At 41.8% G+C, this 19,508-nt stretch overlaps 1 protein-coding gene across 5 annotated transcripts in view; it reads right to left on the bottom strand.

Annotated features, from left to right (window-relative positions):
* Window positions 1–819: 819 nt before the first annotated feature.
* The window catches only part of KDM5A (lysine demethylase 5A), a 61,371-nt gene continuing 42,682 nt past the window's right edge, over window positions 820–19,508 (bottom strand). For all 5 annotated transcript variants that reach the window (XM_066633165.1, XM_066633166.1, XM_066633167.1 and 2 more), the window contains 7 exons: window positions 19,146–19,307; window positions 16,752–17,303; window positions 15,229–15,372; window positions 14,677–14,836; window positions 12,502–12,722; window positions 9,861–10,271; window positions 820–3,932 (listed from right to left, as the gene is read on the bottom strand). In XM_066633165.1, the coding sequence (XP_066489262.1) occupies window positions 3,720–3,932; window positions 9,861–10,271; window positions 12,502–12,722; window positions 14,677–14,836; window positions 15,229–15,372; window positions 16,752–17,303; window positions 19,146–19,307 (1,863 nt within the window). In that variant the 3' untranslated portion in view covers window positions 820–3,719. The remainder of the gene's footprint in view (window positions 3,933–9,860; window positions 10,272–12,501; window positions 12,723–14,676; window positions 14,837–15,228; window positions 15,373–16,751; window positions 17,304–19,145; window positions 19,308–19,508) is intronic.

Here is a 19,508-nt window from a genome sequence, read left to right as displayed (position 1 = left end):
ATCCATTTAACCGACCACCTCTAGACATCTATGAAGAGTTTTCAACTTTTTCTTCACATTCAGATGGAAAACTTTCTAATTTTGTTTCTCAAAAGATGAAGTTGAAAGTGTTGCACTTGCAAGAACAAACCTGTGCTTGTCATTGACAAGGACGTTTGTATATCTCTGCCAATGGGGCTTCAATCATTTCTATTAAAAACGTGTTTTTCACTTCTTCTGAGTGATTAGTGATTAGTAAAAAAATCACTGTCTACAATAGCCTTACCCAAGGACCAGTTTAAGTGAGGTTCACTGAATACTGGATAACTTTTATGTAGCACTTTTCCTAGATGTACAAAAAACCCTCTGAATATTCAGTATTCCTTACAACTCTGTTAAGAGCACCAGGCTTACCTTACCATTATAGCGGGTAGGTGGGTGGATGGATGCACATACCAATGACAGTCCATCTATGGTCTACCCAGTGAGTTCACACTTGAACCAAGCTTTTAAACTAGTGACTTCCAGGTCATACCCATAAAATACTAATGAAATGAGAATATGAAGGTGTGGAAGAACTGAGTGGGATACATTTGCTGAGGTCAAGAAAGTGGCAAGTCAGGAAGTGGGACAGTCAAATAAGTTTTGTGGACAGAGAATATTTAGGCAGGGTTCCTAGGCAGAACAGAAATGGGGGGGGGGGGAATGGAACAGAACACCTCCAGAAGTACATCCAGTTTTGAAGGTAGACCAAAATGGGATCAAAAGCTAGGCAACAGGCAGACCAGTGCATAAAAAAGTTGGTCTACACGCACACTGTCAATAGAAGACAGTAGAGGAGGCTAGAAGAGGCTAAGTGCTTGTTTCACTAATTGTCCTTGGCAAAACCATGCCAGCTGGCAGAAACTATGAGGAAGTGAACATACACCCCAAAACCCATAAGCCCAGTTGCCTTTATTTTCACTGACTGAAGACCATCCCATCTGTCATCAGTCCTCTTGTTGCCACTTCAAGTTTTTTGTTTCTAGTCAGTGATAATCAAATGTACTAGCTCAAACTAGTTCCCAAACTTTTTAGAGGCTCTAGACTAGAGCAGTGATTTTCAACCTTTTTCATCTCATGGCACACTGACAATGCACTAAAATGTTCAAGGCACACCACCAGGTTTTTGACAATTGACAAGGCACACCTTGCTGCCAGTGGGGGCCCACATCTCCCATTGGCCCTATTAATAAATGACTTTCCCCCAAATTCCTGTGGCGTACGTGTGGACCACTCACGGCACACCAGTGTGCCACGGCTGTTACCAAAAGAGCCTGGTTTAGCTGTTTAGGGGAATTAGTACACCTGGTCTATTGGAACACTGGAACCTGAGACTGGATGCAAACCAGCGTTCTGTTTCCTTCCAGGATGTGTGATTGTGAGGGGAGAAGAGGGAATACACAACCAAGAGTCTGAGCTTGACTAAAGTGGGAATGAGGCCTGTAGGCCAGTGTTTTCTGGGAGAATAGTTCATTTTGCATGCTGGCATCCATATAAGAAGGCCTGTTGTTGATATCACAGTAGCATAACCAGAAATACAATAAAATGGGGGGATTTTCTGTAACAAGGCACAGTGGTTGAAAATGGCTGCTCTAGAGGCTACTACCCAATTTATAAAAACCAAAGGGTGTGGCTATAATTGTGATTGGGTAACAGTGGTCCCCCTAGTGGCAGCTTGTTTAACCCCTGATAGCCTAATCTGCCCTGTCAGTTTCATGAACCATCAAAAATTGGGCAGTTTGGGAAGATATCTTTCTTCTTCATGGCTGCAATCCAGAGGTTCGTGTACCCATGTGAGTGGGAGGGAGAGCTGTGCTTCAGCATGTAGAGGAAACTTAGAAAATACTTTGGAATAGTTTCTTGTTTTTCAGTTGAGTGTCAGGGTCAAGTTAAAAGTACACCAGGAATAACTAATGATCCCCAGAATACGATTTAAGAACTTCTACAACCAACCCTAGACTTAAAGCAAATACATACCTGTCCCCCACTATGTATTTACCCACTCACTCATTCAGATATATGAAATGCATTATATGCAGACAGAAGTTGTCAACAGTGCCCCATATCAGAGATGCTTATCAATGAAGTCTCCAAGTACTGGATACAACAGAAGGGACACAAAACAGTCAAGGCAAAACACTACAGATTTTTATCTTTTAGAAAATCCCAACCCCTGCATCTAATAAGACTGGACACTATAGTTACAACACTCCTAGAACTTTAGAAGAATGGAAACACAATAGATAATGGGGGGAGGGCAGGGGAAAGACACCACAATGGCCAGTTTCAGCCATTCACTTACAAAAAAGCCAGCATAAACTTGGAGACAGCAAGAACCAGGCCTTGCTAACAGAACTAATCCCATACATGAAGGTAGCACATGAAATGTTGTTTTACCTATTTAAAACACAGGCAGCAGGTGGAGCAAGGATGGGGAGTAACTGCTAATTTCCTTGTACTACAAGGAAGGAATGAAGTTTAAAAAAACCCACGTCTGCAGGCAGGTTTTTTGTTTAGTGAGCCTCTCTCTTTTTCTGTGCTGCTGGTAACCGTGGTTAAGTATAAAAACAAAGAAAAATAATCTATTTTTTTTTGTAGAACAAGTCAGTAGTCCGAGACATAGAAAAAAGTAAAAACCAGTTCTTCTTTAAAAATGGGTTTACTAAAACAATTGTCACTCGGGACACATCCCTCCCCAAGCCACCTGTCTTTCAGCAAAACAAGGGGCAGAAGGTCAAACCATATTTGTAGCCAGGTGTGGGCCTTCATCCATCAAAACCAAAGGACAGCTTGCAAACTCCACCTGTGGGCTGCTTACTGGGACTCAGAGACTACTGTTCATGATGCTGGGAAAACTGGTGAATTGAAGCTTTTTCACAAAAGCACATCAGTGTGGAATTGTGAGCTACTGTCAATCCGAGTCATTAATCTTCTTAACTCATGATATCCACTTTACCAGCTGCAGGTTGCTTCAGATAACTGAGTGACAGAGTGTTGATAAAAGCCTAAGACAGAAGAAAATGACCACCAGTGCAGGAAGGAGTGCTTTGCCAAGGTTAAATACCTTAGCTACATTGTTAATTTATGTGTGACCTTGTCCCAAACAGGGGAGATACCCTAATTTCATTGAGGGTAAAAGAAAACCAATGCTTGTTTTCAAGACCTAAAAGCTCCTTTTGCCTTCTAACAACAAAACATGAACTAGTTTGTCCACCTACTCTGGTCCCCTCCCTTCTGGTCTGAAAGCAGATTCCTTATCCATGTAACATTGCCTTAGCAGCCTCAACAATAGGAAGAGGCTGAAAGGAACCATCTTCATATCTGCATGATCAACATGCCACTATGGGGCAAACTCAGGGTTAAGGACTCTCAACAAATGCTCCATCTGAAGTGCTGAGGCAGAAATCCATCATCCACACACCTCACATCTGCTCAGCGTGAAGGCAGTACCTATACTCAGCCCTTTAGAAAACATAGGAGTAAAAATACTGACTGGGGCTTCCAACAGCATGTATCTGCATAGCTCCATCAGTTCCCCTGTGCCCATGACATCCCCTTCATACAAAGGAAGCCAGCTACTTGGGCCAGCTCTGCTATAGGGCCATACATCCATGGAGCATTCCAAGTGGCTATATTAACTTCACACCACTTTCTTAGTGTTCCATTTTCCCTCAAGTCCCAGCAAGACCAAGCAGCTGCTAACTTGTCTCTTTGAGGTCTTCCATGGGGAGTTTGTAGCTCAGCAAGAAGTGAGGTGGTGGTGCATGTGTTGGACTAACTGGCCCTTGCATCTGCTTCTTTGCACAGTTTATACAGATATAATCTTCACTCTCAGCCATTTCTGGTGAGACGCCAACACAGACTTGATGGAACCACTCATCGCAGCCACCATCACACTGCACCCAGTCTACCTGCAAAAAAACCAACAAACTTGTGTCAGTTACATTGCAAAGGAAGAAGAAAGAAACAAGAAGAGGCAATATCCTTTTCCCTAGGTTAGTGTTACTGACTCAGAAAAGTCTGAAAAACTAGAATGCAAAGGTCACCCAAGAAGCCAGGGCTAATTCAGGGCATCCATTCTTGGCCACCAAGTCAGGCAGAATGTAGAACTGTAGAATGTCGTCCAAACAGAGGCTCCCCTGGTCCCATCATTACTGGCCTCTCACTGTACTGCAAAAACATGGCCCTTTCATAGAGCATTTGACATGGGCCGTTTGACAGCGGCCAGTATGATAGCAATTTACTCACCTTGGCTGATGTTATCTGGTTCTACTGCTTCCTTTTTAAAACATGTTTTCAGTGTTTGATTACTGTTTGTTAGGCACATTGGGGTCTTTCCAAAGACAGAAAGGTGGGATAGAAATACTTTATCAATAATAAAATATAATATTTACAACATGACAGAACAGGATCTGACCTGGTTAGATGCTGCAAATATCATCACTAATGATACCAGAAATCTGGTGGCCAATGTTACCCTACCTGTATCACTTGGCCCCAGGTACTTTCAAAGCTGCTTAAGGGAACAGACTCAGTGGTTCCCTAATAATTAGCTGGGAATCTGCCAGGGAAAACACTGAACACCATACCTGGAAGCTCAATGGAAAAGGAAAAATAGTCTATGAGAAGAAAACGCCCCATACTGCAAAATGTCCCAGTGACTTCATTTCTGAAACCAAGTACCACGGAACTCTCTCATAGTTTTAAATGTCATATTGGGATTCCAATTCCTGTCTATGTATGAGTAGAGTTTGCAGAATATGGACATTATCCATAGGGGACCCATATAATACTCCACCATTTACAATTCAGGATTGTACTACCTTTATAACTTCCATACCACAGATAATTCCATGGTCTAAATAAGTAACAAGGCACTGTGCAAACATGGACTCTTGCACCACTGTACATGGCATTTTAGAGCCAATTAAATAAATTGAAATTTACACTATTGCAGTTCTACAACTATTTACAGTTAAAATCCCACAGACCAGGAACACTGATGCTGGAATAGCTGTTGCCATGTTTTTTGAGGTTACACTAGCTAGTCAAAAAGTACTTCCATTTGTCATTACCCTCACCAAGGAACAAAAATCTTCAGGAATTATCTTGTGTTTCAAAACTTCTCAATGCAAAGCTACAACCACATATGAAAAGCAAAACTAGGTGGCATTTCAAGTTTTAGGGGAGGTTCCATGGTTCAGTGCTAGACTATATGCTTTGTATGTGGATGGTCCAAGTTTAAATCCCAGAGACTGCAGTTAATATATAGTAAGAAAAGACCACTGTACAAGAGTACCAATAGCCGATACCACTTGTTGTAGAGAACATTGGGTTGACTGGACTAAAGGATGGACTCAGTACAAAGGCACTTCAAACCACCATAGATGTAAAGTTGAAAGATATCACCATCCTCTAGAAATTATCATGTTGACTCTGGATTCTAACAAGTATCAAATTGTGCCTCATTTATCCCCATGAATAGTTCAGAGTGCATATTCTGAACCTTCTTTCAAATTGTAAAAATCCCTACGGGGAATTGATTAGCCGCCTATGTAAACCGCCTTGAATAAAGTCCGAGGAGAAATCTGAGGACCAAGAAAGGCGGTATAGAAATACCTGTATCATCATCATCATCATCATCAGTGCTTTTAGAAGAATTTAAAATGTTATCACTGTTCCACAACTTGCACCATTTGTGGTATAATTCACAAGCCTCCTTAATTCAAGTGTCTGCTAAAGATATTTCTTCTTTTTGCTGTCTTGAGTCAAATTTACCTTTTGGTTTCTAGCAGCACTTAGGTCAAAGGATTCCTGTCTAATTTTTTGCATGGATGTGGCAGAGAGTTAATGGACACCAGGCACTGGCAGGACCAAGAGGAACCACAAATGTAATGAAGTTTAAAAAGACAGTTAATTAAAAAATGAGACAAATATACTGCCACCAAAGGGAAAAATGGCTTTAGTTCTCTGCACTGAAACACTTTCATTTCAGCTTTCAGAAGGACTTTGATGTCTAACCTCAGCTCTGGGTGAATTAAGTACAGAAAATTCACCAATATGAAGAGACAATGAAACATTATGTTATTTTATTCTTGATAAGACCACTGACCTTGTGTGTGTTATAAGACCCAATTGAGCAAGATGGATGTGCCATCTCAGCAGGAAGTCATCTGAGGTGATTGGGAGGACAGAAATGTTAGTGAAGTGTTGAAGCATCTTTGTTGTTCTGTAAAGTTATGTGTTGCCAAATTAAACCAATTAATTATGCGTTTGCCTGGTCCTGGAGGTTGGGCTGACCCATAAGGGTGACCTCAACATGCATGGCAAGGTTCTTCAGGGATGAGTTGAGACTTCTTGGGTTCCATGACAATAACCAGTCTACTCTAATCCATAAATTTCATTGGATGCACCAAATTTTATGTTCCACAGTAATTTGAAAACAGGTGACATGGTTATTGGGGATATTGTGCAATACTATAGCCATAGCTGAAAAGCAGTATATAAATGTTTGTAGTAATAATAATCAAATTACTCTCTCAGAAGGTAGTGATCCCACCGGCGTAGTGAGCCAAATAATCTGGTCTGCCATTGGCATCATGTAGCCAACTGGATTCTAGAACTCTGGGGGATATAACCACTAAGCTTGACTGTTCTCTGTCAAAGTTTGGCTGATATGTACAATAGTGGGCTTACTTCAGTCAGTTTTACTTCCAGTAACTCTTTCCTTATTTTAAAGACACAGTTTCCCAGATTTATGGTTTACTTCAGACACAGGAAGTAAGGAAGTTTGGCTCTCTATTCACACAGATGCTAACCAACCAACACAAAGTCTTTTTTCTCTGCTGCCATTGTATTTGCACTGTGTCACCGATGGCATACTGGTTACTACTGTTTTCTAAAACCGCCAGTCTGAATTTTGGCCTAACCCCTGCTAATTGGGTAAGAGGCACTTTTTCAAGTGGGTGCTCCTCTTTTTAGCAAGGGGAGAGTAACTGGCCCACCTCACCCCAGCAGTGTCTTTTCTAGTGGCTGTCTAGTGGTGTTCCTTTTGCATCTTTTTAGATTGTGAGCCCTTTTGGGACAGGGAGCCATTAGTTATTTGATTTTTCTCTGTAAACCGCTTTGTGAACTTTTAGTTGAAAAGTTAATAAATAAATAAATAAATAATATGGCACAGACACTTGTGCCTGTAAGTTTTTTTGGATGATGTCCACCTACTACAGAAGAAATGATCTTGTTAGATTTTAAGGTCTTTGAAATAGATAGGAACTCACACACATAGAATCATTTGGGCTGCTCTGTTTGTTCTTAGGAAGAAAAAAAAAAAGCCAACGAGTAGTAATAATGAAATTGCATACAAATGCTGCATCCTATAATGTACAAGTCCATCGGGAGAAACCAGAGGTTTATGATGCATGCTCTCAGTATGTGACAAGACAGTTATATCCTTTTCTAACCCAGGTCTTGCAGAGCCTATGCTCAGTCAGTGCCTAGCCATTCAGGAATAAGCCAACTGAAGCTGAATCTAGGCAAGACTAAATTGACAAAATGACTGTCAAATGAGTGTTGGAGTGAAGCGAGATAGACTCCTAAATATGATGGGGAGTGGCCTCTTCATCTCTTGGTCTCAAGTTTGAGATGCTAATTGTGGCAGAAGAATGATTTTCACCTAGTTAGAGCTCAATCCTGAGCTCCTGTAGCAGCACCGAAAACAGCTGAGGCGACATCCTGTGCTCCCATGGCAGCTGCGGGCGACACCTCAGGCAAAGGGGACTTTCATCCCCTTCCCCCAGGTAAAGGGAATAGCCCCACAATGGGGCTACTTGATTCACTGCTGACCAAAAGGTCGTCGGTGAAGTAACAGCGTTCGTGTCAGGCGCGAAGCCTGACGAGAAGGCTCTGGATCTGGTGGAACAACGTTCCACTGGTCCCACCTCCCTCCCTCCCCCAGCATGCTTCCCCCCACCCTTTCCCTGCCTCCCGCCTCCCTGTCACACCTCCCCCCACCCTCCTTCCAGCTCCCCCCTCCCTGGAACGCCTCCTCCCTGCCTCTCACCTGCCCCCGCTTTCCTCTCTGCGGCTCGGCTGTCAGTGCAAGCCTGGTGCCCACCCAGTGCTAGCCCAGCACTGGACTAGCATGGGCACTCGCCCAGCGTTAAAGCTTGCAAACGTACCTTACGGCACGTTTATGACAGTGTACACAGGCAGTAAGCCGGCGCATCTAGCCCAGGATTGGGCTCACAAGCAGCTATAGTCTCACTAGCAGTTAACTGTTTGTGCCTTCATAACCTTGAGACCACAGTGCTGCAACATACTCTGTTTCAAGTGAATCCTGATGACAGTTCACCTCCTGGGATAAGTCACTGCACCACATTAGTGAGCCCCAGCACTGTCTCTCCTATTATCCTAAATGCCAAGTGTCCCAAACCTCAAAGACCATCTTTTTGGTGATTCCCAGCACAACTTCTTCAGCCTAATATGTCTTAAGCATAAGCACCATGCAATAAGGAAGAATAAGGACATGCATTGAGGTATTCTTTATGTTTTAGAACTCTTTTTTCTGTAGTTCAAAACCAAACTGTCTCCTGGAGTCACTTTAAATTTGTACAGATAAGCATTTAGAGGACAAGAAGAAGTACAAGTTGGCAGAGTGTACTTTAAACTGTTCTCTAAAGAAATCTTTGAGCTTTATAAGAAACAATTTCTAAGAACACTATACAACAGTGTTACCCATTTTGACAGGCTGTGGATAGCATGGGTGATGAGTCTAAAATAATCAGAATGCTTGAAAGTTTCTTCATAGTATGTTTCCCAGGTCTCTGCAGCTAAATCCTGCAGCAAAACTCTCTTTTGCTGCATATGGAAATTTCTGCAGCACTTTATGCACTTTGTGCAGGATTTAAACTTGAAGCATTTTTTGTAGTCAAAAAGAAAAGATATTTTCAATAAGAATCACCCTCAGCAATGCTATATTGCTCAGCTGCCCAAATATCCTTTATTACTGCACACTGTCAGCCTGCTCCCCCCACCCCCAAAGGAGGGATCAGGTGCATCATAGCACAAATGTGCCAGCTGGCATGCTGCAGCACAAGTGAATCCTAGCTATGCACACACACTTCCAAAGCAGCTTTGTGGAATGTTTCCTGAACACAAGCACAGAATTGCTATGAGTTTGAGAACTGATTCCACAGATTCTTCCCGCAGAGCTGCAACTTGAGTCCAAAATTGCTGCAAGTGGACCTGAAAAGGTCTCTGGAGTGGAAGAGATTTAATTTGCTATAATCCGATCAGTTTTAAAAGCTCTGCAGATTTACCTCCAAGCAAGAAAAGTGGGGCAGTGCGACATGTGGCTTCCCCTCAACCTGCAGACACATGGCTCACAGGCTTTATGCAAGAGCTTTTGAAAGATTAACTTTCCTAAACAAGGACTGCACAGCCAGCTTAGGGACTTTCACTTCAACACACACTAGGGCCTGGAAAAATTTCTCTATCAAGTCTGAAATTAACTCCTGTGTGTCAGTCAGCAAGTTTTCTAGGCAGGGAAGGAAAGGAGGAAATGGGAACACTTATCAAATGAAAAAATACTTCTTCTCTTAAAGACATGCTTGCCAGCACTGAAATGCAGTGGCCAAGACGGAATTCCACTCTAGCATGGCCAGTCACTCTTCACACATGTAGAAATAATACATGCCCATAAAGTATGTCCTTGATTATTAAAGTTTATGGTTTTATGGTTTCTACCCTTTTAATAAAAAGTCACAACATGCTAAGGCATAGCCTGAAGTCTGAAGCAGGCTAGCAGTGATCTCGGAAAACGTTCAGCCAAGAGGACCCACCTTGTCCTTGCAGGGCCTCTGGCAGTTCTGTGCAGCACACACTGCATTTTCATCATCCGACTCCTCAGCTCCTGACCAATCATACTTGGAGGGGATGTCTAAGACCTTCTTCTCCCTCTTCTTCTCTGTACACTCCTTCACCAACTCCACCTTTGCTGCAGCTGCCTTCTCGCGCTTCTTCTTCCGCTCCTCCTCTTTAGCCAGTTTCTTGGCCAGCTTGTTCAGTTCCTTGGTCTTGTCCATGGTCAGCTTTAGCTTCTTCTTCTTGGGTTTCTCCAGCTTCTTCAACTCCTTAGACTTTTGCTTCATTTCACCAAAGAACTGCTCCCCTTTCTCTAGCTTGCGCTTCCGTTTCCTCTCAGAAGAGTCTCTACTCCGCATTTTTAATGGCTTCTCATCCATGCTATCATCCTTCAAGAAAGAAAGGTCAAGGCAATTGCTCAGAATCATTCCCACAGTATATTAAAGAGAAAAGCCAGATCTTCAGTAACTTCTTTCCAGCAAGTATGCTATCTTGTCTTTTAGAGGGTGCACATACATTGCTGTGCTCCATCTCAGATCATTGATGCAGACGGCAACAATGACAGCTACAGCCTTCCCCAACCGTGGACACCTTAACCTTCTCTGACATAGACCATGCAAAGATTGCACATCTATGCAAAGAAAACACAGTCATGAATTATGCAAACTGTAGTGAAGCTAAAGAAGTCAAGATCTGGATAAATAAGGAGATATATAAATATTTTCAAATAATAATTAGGTGCTGCGATTCTATTTTCACTAATCTTGAAGATCATTACAAGTTTACATCTACCTTTTGGCCTGATTAAACTAATGCCACAGAAACTGAACCTGGATGTTGAACAGCACTAGCACTAAACCTTTAAAAATCAAATATCCTTTCTTTTTCCAAACAGAGACACCATCTGTTAAGAAGACTGCAAAAGCAGGAGTTGGAGCATGGTCTTTAAATAATTGCTTCTAATTGGAAATACCAATGCCTACTTTACAAAAAGGGAGGGCTCATTCAGATAGAGGCAAACTTGAATTAAACCTCACAATACAGGCTTATTCTATAAACAAGCCCAAGTGTATAGTGCCCAGTTCTATGCTAAAGCCAAATGGATCAAAGAAAAGTTTTCAAGGTGAATGAGAGGTACATATTATATATCTTCTTCCTCCACTCTCTCCTTGGTCAGTAAGTCTTTCTTTTGGAAAGCTAGTTTCAAGGGGGAACAACAGGTCAGGGCCTACCCACCATCTCCCAAGTGGACAAGTTCCATGGCCAAAGCCACTGCTTTTTCCATTCAGTTCTTTCCTCTGGGTTACCTACTGAGGGAATAAACTAATACTATTCAGGGACTGAACTGGGACATAGGGCTTCCAGTTGCCGATTCCAAATACATATGCAATGAGCCTTAAAATAATACCAGGTAAATCTCCTCAGTCAAGTCAGTACATCTAAATGACTTAGGACCAAGGTACTTGAAAGACTGCCTTCTCCGTTTTGAAATGACTTTCCTGCAAGTTCCAATATTAGAGGTCCAACAGGCAGTAACATGTGGAGAGAACTGTCTCTTGTGGAACTCTTGTGGTACCCTGCTTGTAGAACTAACAATCGAAAGACATCAGGTAGGTTCCCTTTCTGTCCATTTTTCCAATGGCAACTGTAAACATAATTTTCTTTCATTTTGGAGGGTTAGGTTTTTGCCCTGTGCTCAGTTTATGTTATTGTGATTATTACTGCCTGATTTTCATTTTACTACTATTGGTTATGGCTGTTGTAGTTTTGTTTGATTTTAATTTGTTACTCTTCTTAAATTCTGCTGTAAACTGGCTTGAGTGCCTTTCAATGAGGAGAGAAAAGACAGGGTTTCATTGTCTAAAATAAAGATCTGAATGTGTGCAAAAATTCTGATAGATGGCAACATAAAGGTATACAATATAATATAAAGGAAAGTACAAAAAGTACCCCCAAAAGTACAACATAGAGTGTAGATGAGGGACACATGGAAAATAGAATGAATCATCAGGCAAAACATAATTTACTAAAGCAACACTGTCTGAAAACTAGATGGCACATGAAGTAAGGGGCAGGATGTCTAAAGGTAGTAAGGCAACTGGCTGTATTATGGAAAAGGCAACAGGATGCAAGGACAGGCCCTCTTACAGAAGACAACCAATTTTTCAGGGATCAAACGTGTGAGACAATTTCAACATCTGAGTAACCTGCTCACAAGAGAAAAGGACTATACCTAGATAAAAAACTGTTCCTAAACATTTATCCAGCTATATAGATGTATTTTAGGTATGAGGTGTGGAAAAATTGTTGTCTGTACAGACTCACAGCCCAAACCTAAGCGTGTCTATTCAGAAGTAAGTCCCATTAGAGTCAATGGGGCTTACTCTCAGGAAAGTGTGGATAGGATTGGGCTGCCAGTGAGATGAAAGGAAAAGTGGAGAATCAAACAGAAATGGAAGGACAGATACAACAAGGCTACAGTAGTACAAGGAAATCATTGTTAAGGAAGTGAAGTAGGACCTCAAGAAGGAGGCAGACAATGGGAGCCAACAAAAGCAATCTGAAGTGCCATAAAACAGAATGACTAAATTATTATCTACTCGACATGCCTTTCCTTACCTCCATTATATGGAGAAATCGATCCTCGGATGGTGGGTGTGTGGCCTGCAAGATCCTCCAGATGTGCTGGGTCTCATCCAAAGATACCTCTAGGAGATCTCCAATCATCATTAGATCTTCCAGCTGTGATTTGGCTCCTGGAGACAGTTCAAGCACTGGGGGTTCTAAACTTCGAGGTACTAGGGGGCTCTTACGAGGTTGTTTCCTCGGGGTGTTGGAACCTTTCAGAGAGAAGCCAAAAATCATACTAGTAAACAAGATAATTTCTTGTTAAAGCCTAGGAATAGTTAAATAAAATTTAAAAAAAAATATTTAAGATTTATATAGCACATTGAGCCTTCCTACTGGAAGAGGTTCAAGGCAATTAACAATATTAACCCCTGCTAACTGGGTAAGAGGCACTTTTTCAAGTGAGTGCTCCTTTTTTTAGCAGGGGGAGAGTAACTGGCCCACCTCACCCCAGCACTGTCTGTTCTAGTGGCTGTCTGCCGGTATTCCTTGGCATCTTTTTAGATTGTGAGCCCTTTTGGGACAGGGAGCCATTTAGTGATTTGATTTTTCTCTGTAAACCGCTTTGTGAACGTTCAGTTGAAAAGCGGTATATAAATACTGTTAATAATTAATTAATTAATATCATAAAAACAAAATATAACTCAATATAACAACAACAAACATACAAAACAACTAAATATAAGACCACAGCACTAGCAGCTAAAAGCAGTACCAGCAATCATGAAAAGGGGGCGGGGAGAGGAGTTTCATCATTTACAAAAATCTTAACCCCAAGGACTAGGTGAGACAGATAGGATTTTTAGATGTTGTTAGGACAGTGGCAGCTTTGGTGCCGATTTCACATACTGGTGCAGGAAGTTCCACATACCAGGTGACCCCACAGAAAAGTCCCTCATGTGTGACACTGCCAAACATATCTCTAACACCAATGGGACATACAAGAAAGTTCTCTCATTGACTTCAGAGGATGATTTCATAAGAGGGGAAGGTAGTCCTTTAGGCACTGTGGTCCTAAACCAATTTGAGGCCAAAACCTGCACCTTAAATTGCACTCAAAAACAAACTAGCCGTCAATGCAGCTGGAGATGTAGAGGTATGATGTGTTTGCTACAACCTAGTGCCAGTCAGCATACTAAGTTTCTAAGGGTGCAGTCCTAACCCCTTATGTCAGTACTTTCCAGCACTGGCATAGCGGCGCCAATGGGACGTGTGGTGCATCCTGCAGTTGAGTGTCACTCATGGAAGCCTCCTCAAAGTAAGGGAATGTTTGTTCCCTTCTCTCAGAGCTGCACTGCTCTTATGTCAGTGCTGGAAAGCACTGACATAAGGTGTTAGGATTGCACCCTTAGAAACTTAGTGATTTTCTAAAGAAACTAAATGATTTTCAAATGCACCCTTAGAAACTAAATGATTTTCAAAGGCAGTCTCCCATAACACAAGTTAAATTGATCTTGGACCACTGTAACCAATGTGTAGACAACCATAGTCAGGGCTGATAAAACAGGATACAGCTGGTATACCAGCTTAAGCTGGGTAAGGATATCCTGGGGACCAACGGTAAAGTTGGGTCCAGGAGCAGAACAGATATATATAGCTGGGTATCATCCACAAACCGACATCCAACTCAATGTCCTAATACCCTTCCCCATACATTTCATGTAGATATTGAACAACATGGAGGAACACTGAGCCCTGGGAGCACCAAAATTCAATTACCACTACAGTGACCTCCAGGAAAGATAACAATCACAGCCAAGCAATGGTCCCAAGTCATATTCTGCTAGACATTCCAGAATACCACAGCAGATGGTAACACAGGTATATTTTGCAACATTGCAGTCCAATACATGATCATATAAATGGTTGGGTAGTTTATGGCAGAATTCCTCTTAGATAGATAGAATGTGAAGTCGCTTCAATGTTCAAAACAGCAAAGTAAGTCATGACTATAGTTAAACTGGGGCATTACACACCACTCAGTTACACAATATTTCACATTATTTTATGCTGTTGTTTTAATGCATTTGGCTGTTTTGTTTTTAGCTGCTCAAGGTCACTCTGAGAGGTTTCTAGACCAGAACAGTGAAAAAAATATATAATTAAAGTGGTACTGTATAGTCAGACAAGCTCCAAGATGCTCAACCTGCATGGAAACAGCATTACCTTGAGAGCAGCTTTTGGAAGCTGATGAATATGCATGCTCAGCACAGAAGGAAGGTGCTGTCCACATGTGCGTGACAACTTCTTCAGATTTGATGGGAATTTCTTCATCACAGAAGAGGTTGGGTTCTAAGCTGCTGGAAGATTTTACACTGGCATTATCCTAGAACAGACAAAAGAATGAGAGCCAACTCAACCATCCTAACAAAAAAAAATCACCCTTGTTATCAGGAGTTACCTAGCATACCCATTTATTGGGGAGGAGGTGCCTTTTCTAAAGCATCAAACAACATTAAGAAGGGTTTATCTTTGTTGCCGAATGATGAGGATGACAGCATTTTTGCTTCTTCCCACATCAGTTAATTCAAGTGAAAACTGCAGTAAGATCAAAAACCCCTCCCTTACAAGTGTCAGAACTTGGATCACATTGATATGTCAAGCAATGTTTTAAAGCTATGATGGTACATTACCTCTAAAGTTAGCTGAAATTCCATAGAAAAAATAAAACTAAGATTAATTATTCTTGTATTGAAAAGTTTTTATGGCACTACTGACCTTTATGTCATAACCATACGCTTCCCTGATGTCTTCATCTGAATCCGTCTCTTCATCATCATAGTCCATAGTTTGTCGAGGAGATGATGACACACTACTCGTTGCCCGGTTAAAGCCAGACTGCTGAAAACTAGTCAAGTGACCCTAAGGGGGTGATACATATTTGTGAAGAAATAGTTTCTTGACCCAGACACATACAAAGGTGCTAAGAAAACATCACTGATGAAGACAGAAGATCAAGACAAGCCAACCGTTTATATTTGAATCTTTGGCCAATATATATCCTGACAAACTGTGATCTTAACATTTTAAGACCAAAACAGATGTGACTTTAAACATGTTGTTTAGTTTGTCGTGTTTGCTTGCTTTGTAAGTAGCAGCCAACCAGTGTGGGGGGAAGGTCAGCGCAGGGCGGTGCTGATCTGAATCAGTAGTAGGGGGTTAAACCACTGTGGTTCCAATCCACATGCTATTTAACAGAAAACTGAATAAAAAGTCATCTGAATGACAGGGATTTTATTGATATAGACATAGTTAATATTTTGTTCATCTTAGAGAGAAAATATTTTAAAAGCCAGTTAGGAGATCACAACGTCTACTGGTGTAATAGCGAGGGTAAGAGACTGAGCTGCAAATTAGGACTTCCCTGATTTGAATCTTGTCTCTACAATGAACTTGTTAGGCAGCCTTAAGCAAGCCACTTCCTTGCAGCCGCAGCTCCCCAGCTGCAATATGGGGATATGAATACTAACCTTCCAGGGTTGCTGTCAGGACATCATCAAGATAAAGCATGCGACAGACATGTTTTGTGTGCTCAAAAGGCACTATGTAAACGCTAAGTACTACTACCACTACAGGCTCATTCTCAGAGTGAGAGATGAGCCTCCCTGAGGAAAATATGGGTAGTAGTTAGAAAATAACATGAATCAAGGAGCAAAGAGAAGGGAACAGACAAAAGAAAAACACAGGGGACAGTAAAAAAAAAAGTCTCTGAATAGACTTTTTTAAACTCCTCAATACAGCAACAATACTAAAGGTTAAGCAACAGGACAAAAGACTTGCATTTGCTTTGTATTCATATGTTTGTAAGTTGTCCTGTTTAAAGTTGGGACATCTGATGCTGCAGTATGAGACTTTGCTCTCAGTCTCAAACCCCCCTGCTGGCCAAAGTATACTATTTTGGAAAAGGGTTCCAATTTGCCCACTTCTGAATATAAAATTTTCTGTCCACTTAATAAAAATTTTATTCAGCTCAACAGACCAACTCCTATGCCAACAGGACACAAGTCCAACAAAAAGGCATCACAGTATCTTGTAAGATTTTATGGTAACTAGAGGAGTAAACACTTTCTAATATCTTATGGCAACAGAAGCAGTTGGTCGTTGTCGTCCTCCGTCCCGTCCCATCCCCCCCCCCACTCAAGCATTTCCAGAAAGAAAGAAGCATTATACACCACACAGAATCACAGTTAAGCATGTGCCACTGGCCACACAACAGCAATCAGATGAGCCCTCCCTCCTACCTGTAAGTCAGGATTGGCTGCTGCCTTCTGGAGCTCTGCACTGATTATTTTCTCTGTTTTTTCCCGAGCAGCTTGTTCCACCATACGCTGGCTCAGCACAGAAAGCTTGGCCAGTGCAGAGGACAGTTCAGTGGTAGCCAAGGCTTGTCGTGCTCTGTCCTGCCAACTCATAGCCCGTTCTGTCAGACACTGCAGCGCCTCGCCTTCAGGCAGACGCACTGGCAGCTTTTGCAAGGACACCAGCAGAGATAAGATGGTTTCAAGCCGAGGCCTTCGAGAACGCATGCAGAGCGGACACAGGAACTTAACTTCTTTGGCAGGCCAGCTGGAGCCCTTCTTTTGGGAGCTGGTTTTGGGGAGGGGCACACAGGTGCTATGGAACCAGTCTTTGCAGAGTTCACACTGGAGCATGAACCCACTTGCTGTTTTGCGGCAGATGCAGAACTTGATCTCCTCAATACGATCCACCATGGTCATCTTTGCCAGGTTGACTTCCCTGAGGGCATGCATGGCTTCAATCTCCTTTTGTTCACGATCCTTAAAGACAGCCACCTATTCAAAAAGAAGAAGAAGAGGTGAACATTCTCCAGCTGCTTCACTTAAGAGAAACATCTCAGGGTGCAAGAGAGAAACAGCCTGTAGCCCATACATCAGATAAAACTTTACCCCAAATGCATTACGTTTTTGAAGTCAAGAGACTTCAACCATTTTTTAAACTGATTTGCACAACTGAAAAGGTTGTTTCATTCTCAAGGTCAATTGCAGAATGTTCTATGAAAGATATATCCTAAAGAAGCAGAACAGTGTACTTCCACAAAAGCCACTTATTTACTGAAACCAAGTTGCTTCAACACTAATTAAGCCTCAAGGATAAGTTGTTATTCACTATTTATTGTATAGCTAGCACTAAGAATTTATAGTCAACATATATATCAATAACAATTAGAGTATGGTATTGCATGCTGCTTCCAGGTTCAGCTGCGCCCTTAGTTCCCAGGATGCTATCAGTTATAAACCTGGTCTAGTTAAAAAGGCTAATCAACTTTACTAAACACTCAACACTGCAGCATATTTGAACATTAAATTGTAGGGCAAGTGCAGTATTAAAAGGGTCCTCTAAATATTAAGCTTAAAATTAAAATCAAAATCTACAAGGTAAAAACTAATAAAACATGAGATTGATAAAGTCTAAATTAGCAACCATGAGCTTTACAGCACAATCCTAACCTGTGCCAGTACATACAGGCCACAAGGCCTGCGCTGTATCCTATGCAGGTTAGGAGGTGGCTAAAGATCACTTCAGGGTAAAGGGATATTTTCCCCTTAACCTGTGTAGAGTCCCAGCTGTCCCTATGGGGCTTCTTGGATCCAAGAAGTCTGGGTATAATGCCAGGCTTGCCAGGAGGGGGCTAGGATATTGCAGAGGCTTGCTCCTCTGATTCCACCCTATTCCAACCTCCTCCAACTCTCAACTACTCTCCTGCCACCCTCTCCCACACACATACCCCTGTGTTGCCCAGTGCAGGATCTGGATTCAGCCCAGTCAAACTGGCATGGGCCTCTGTGCTGGCCTGGCTGGCTCCCAATAAGGACAAACGTGCCTGGGGCACATTTGCAACATGGAGCCGGTACAGGTAGTCTTGCGCCAGCTCAAGGGGGGAGGTTGGATTAGGCTGTGACACTAACACCTCAGAGTTTATATTAGTTAGTAACACATTAAGTTAGAAATCTCTCAATTTAACTACGTCATTAGATTCTATCTGGTTTAAACCAAAGCTAACAAAACATACAATGGTTATGTGAATTGTTACATTTTACTGGAGAGAAGCATTTCCGAAAGTCAAAGCAGCAACTGCGTCAACAGAGCACCCATCACCCTTCTTTGCACCTGATTTGTAGTATTAGTACAACTCTAAGTGCAATAACTGACTCCCAAACTCTCCAGGTATTTCTCCAGGATTCCACACATATCATTGGATAGAATAAAGAGATCACTTAAAAGTTCTGATGTAGTTTATTAATGGCATCTTTGTCAATCAATAACCATATCCTGAGCCATGGTGGGCCACTTCTGTGCACACCTTAAGAAATGCTCCAGTCTAAAAATTGGGATACAGTTAAGTTGTAACTCCACCCAATGTCTTTTGTAGTTCAATCCAATCTACGGAATCAAAAGTTTCCAAGACCAATTGCAGTTTCAAAAGTTTCCAACTTTGACTTTCATTTAAAACCCATCTCCCATTTAAAGCAAAGCAAAAATTGCACAACAGTTGTACTACAAGCTCCTGCCTAAACAACAGGAATTACAAGCATGTATTTTACTAATCTGCAGCCATATAATGGTACTCCATACAGAAAATTAAACCTGATGTAACATCCATATAAGCTCCTTACCACAGTGGCAGTGTCCCTAGTCTCTTCCAATCCATCTTCCAGTTCACTCAAGGATTCCAGATCAAGCTCCTTCTCTTTCTCCTTCTCCAGCAGTTCTTTTACTCTTTTTCGCCTATTCTTACTGCTCCCATAAATTCCAATATCAGTTCGAGGGCTCAGAACCTGCAGCCAAAAAGCACAACACTGATGTCAGAACAAAAGACAAGCTGTTGTCTGAAGGATTCCCAACACTATGCTTCCCAGTGAGGACCAAAAAATTGGGATATACATACAAGAGCAGCAATTAGAATTAAAAGCTTGTTAAGGACTACAGAGTTGAATGTTAAGAATATTTATATACCCCTTTCCAACCAAAATGTGCAC

This window comes from Tiliqua scincoides, chromosome 7 (assembly GCF_035046505.1).
Source record: "Tiliqua scincoides isolate rTilSci1 chromosome 7, rTilSci1.hap2, whole genome shotgun sequence".
Classification (NCBI taxonomy): Eukaryota; Metazoa; Chordata; class Lepidosauria; order Squamata; family Scincidae; genus Tiliqua; species Tiliqua scincoides.
This window is presented reverse-complemented; position numbering and strand designations above follow the sequence as displayed.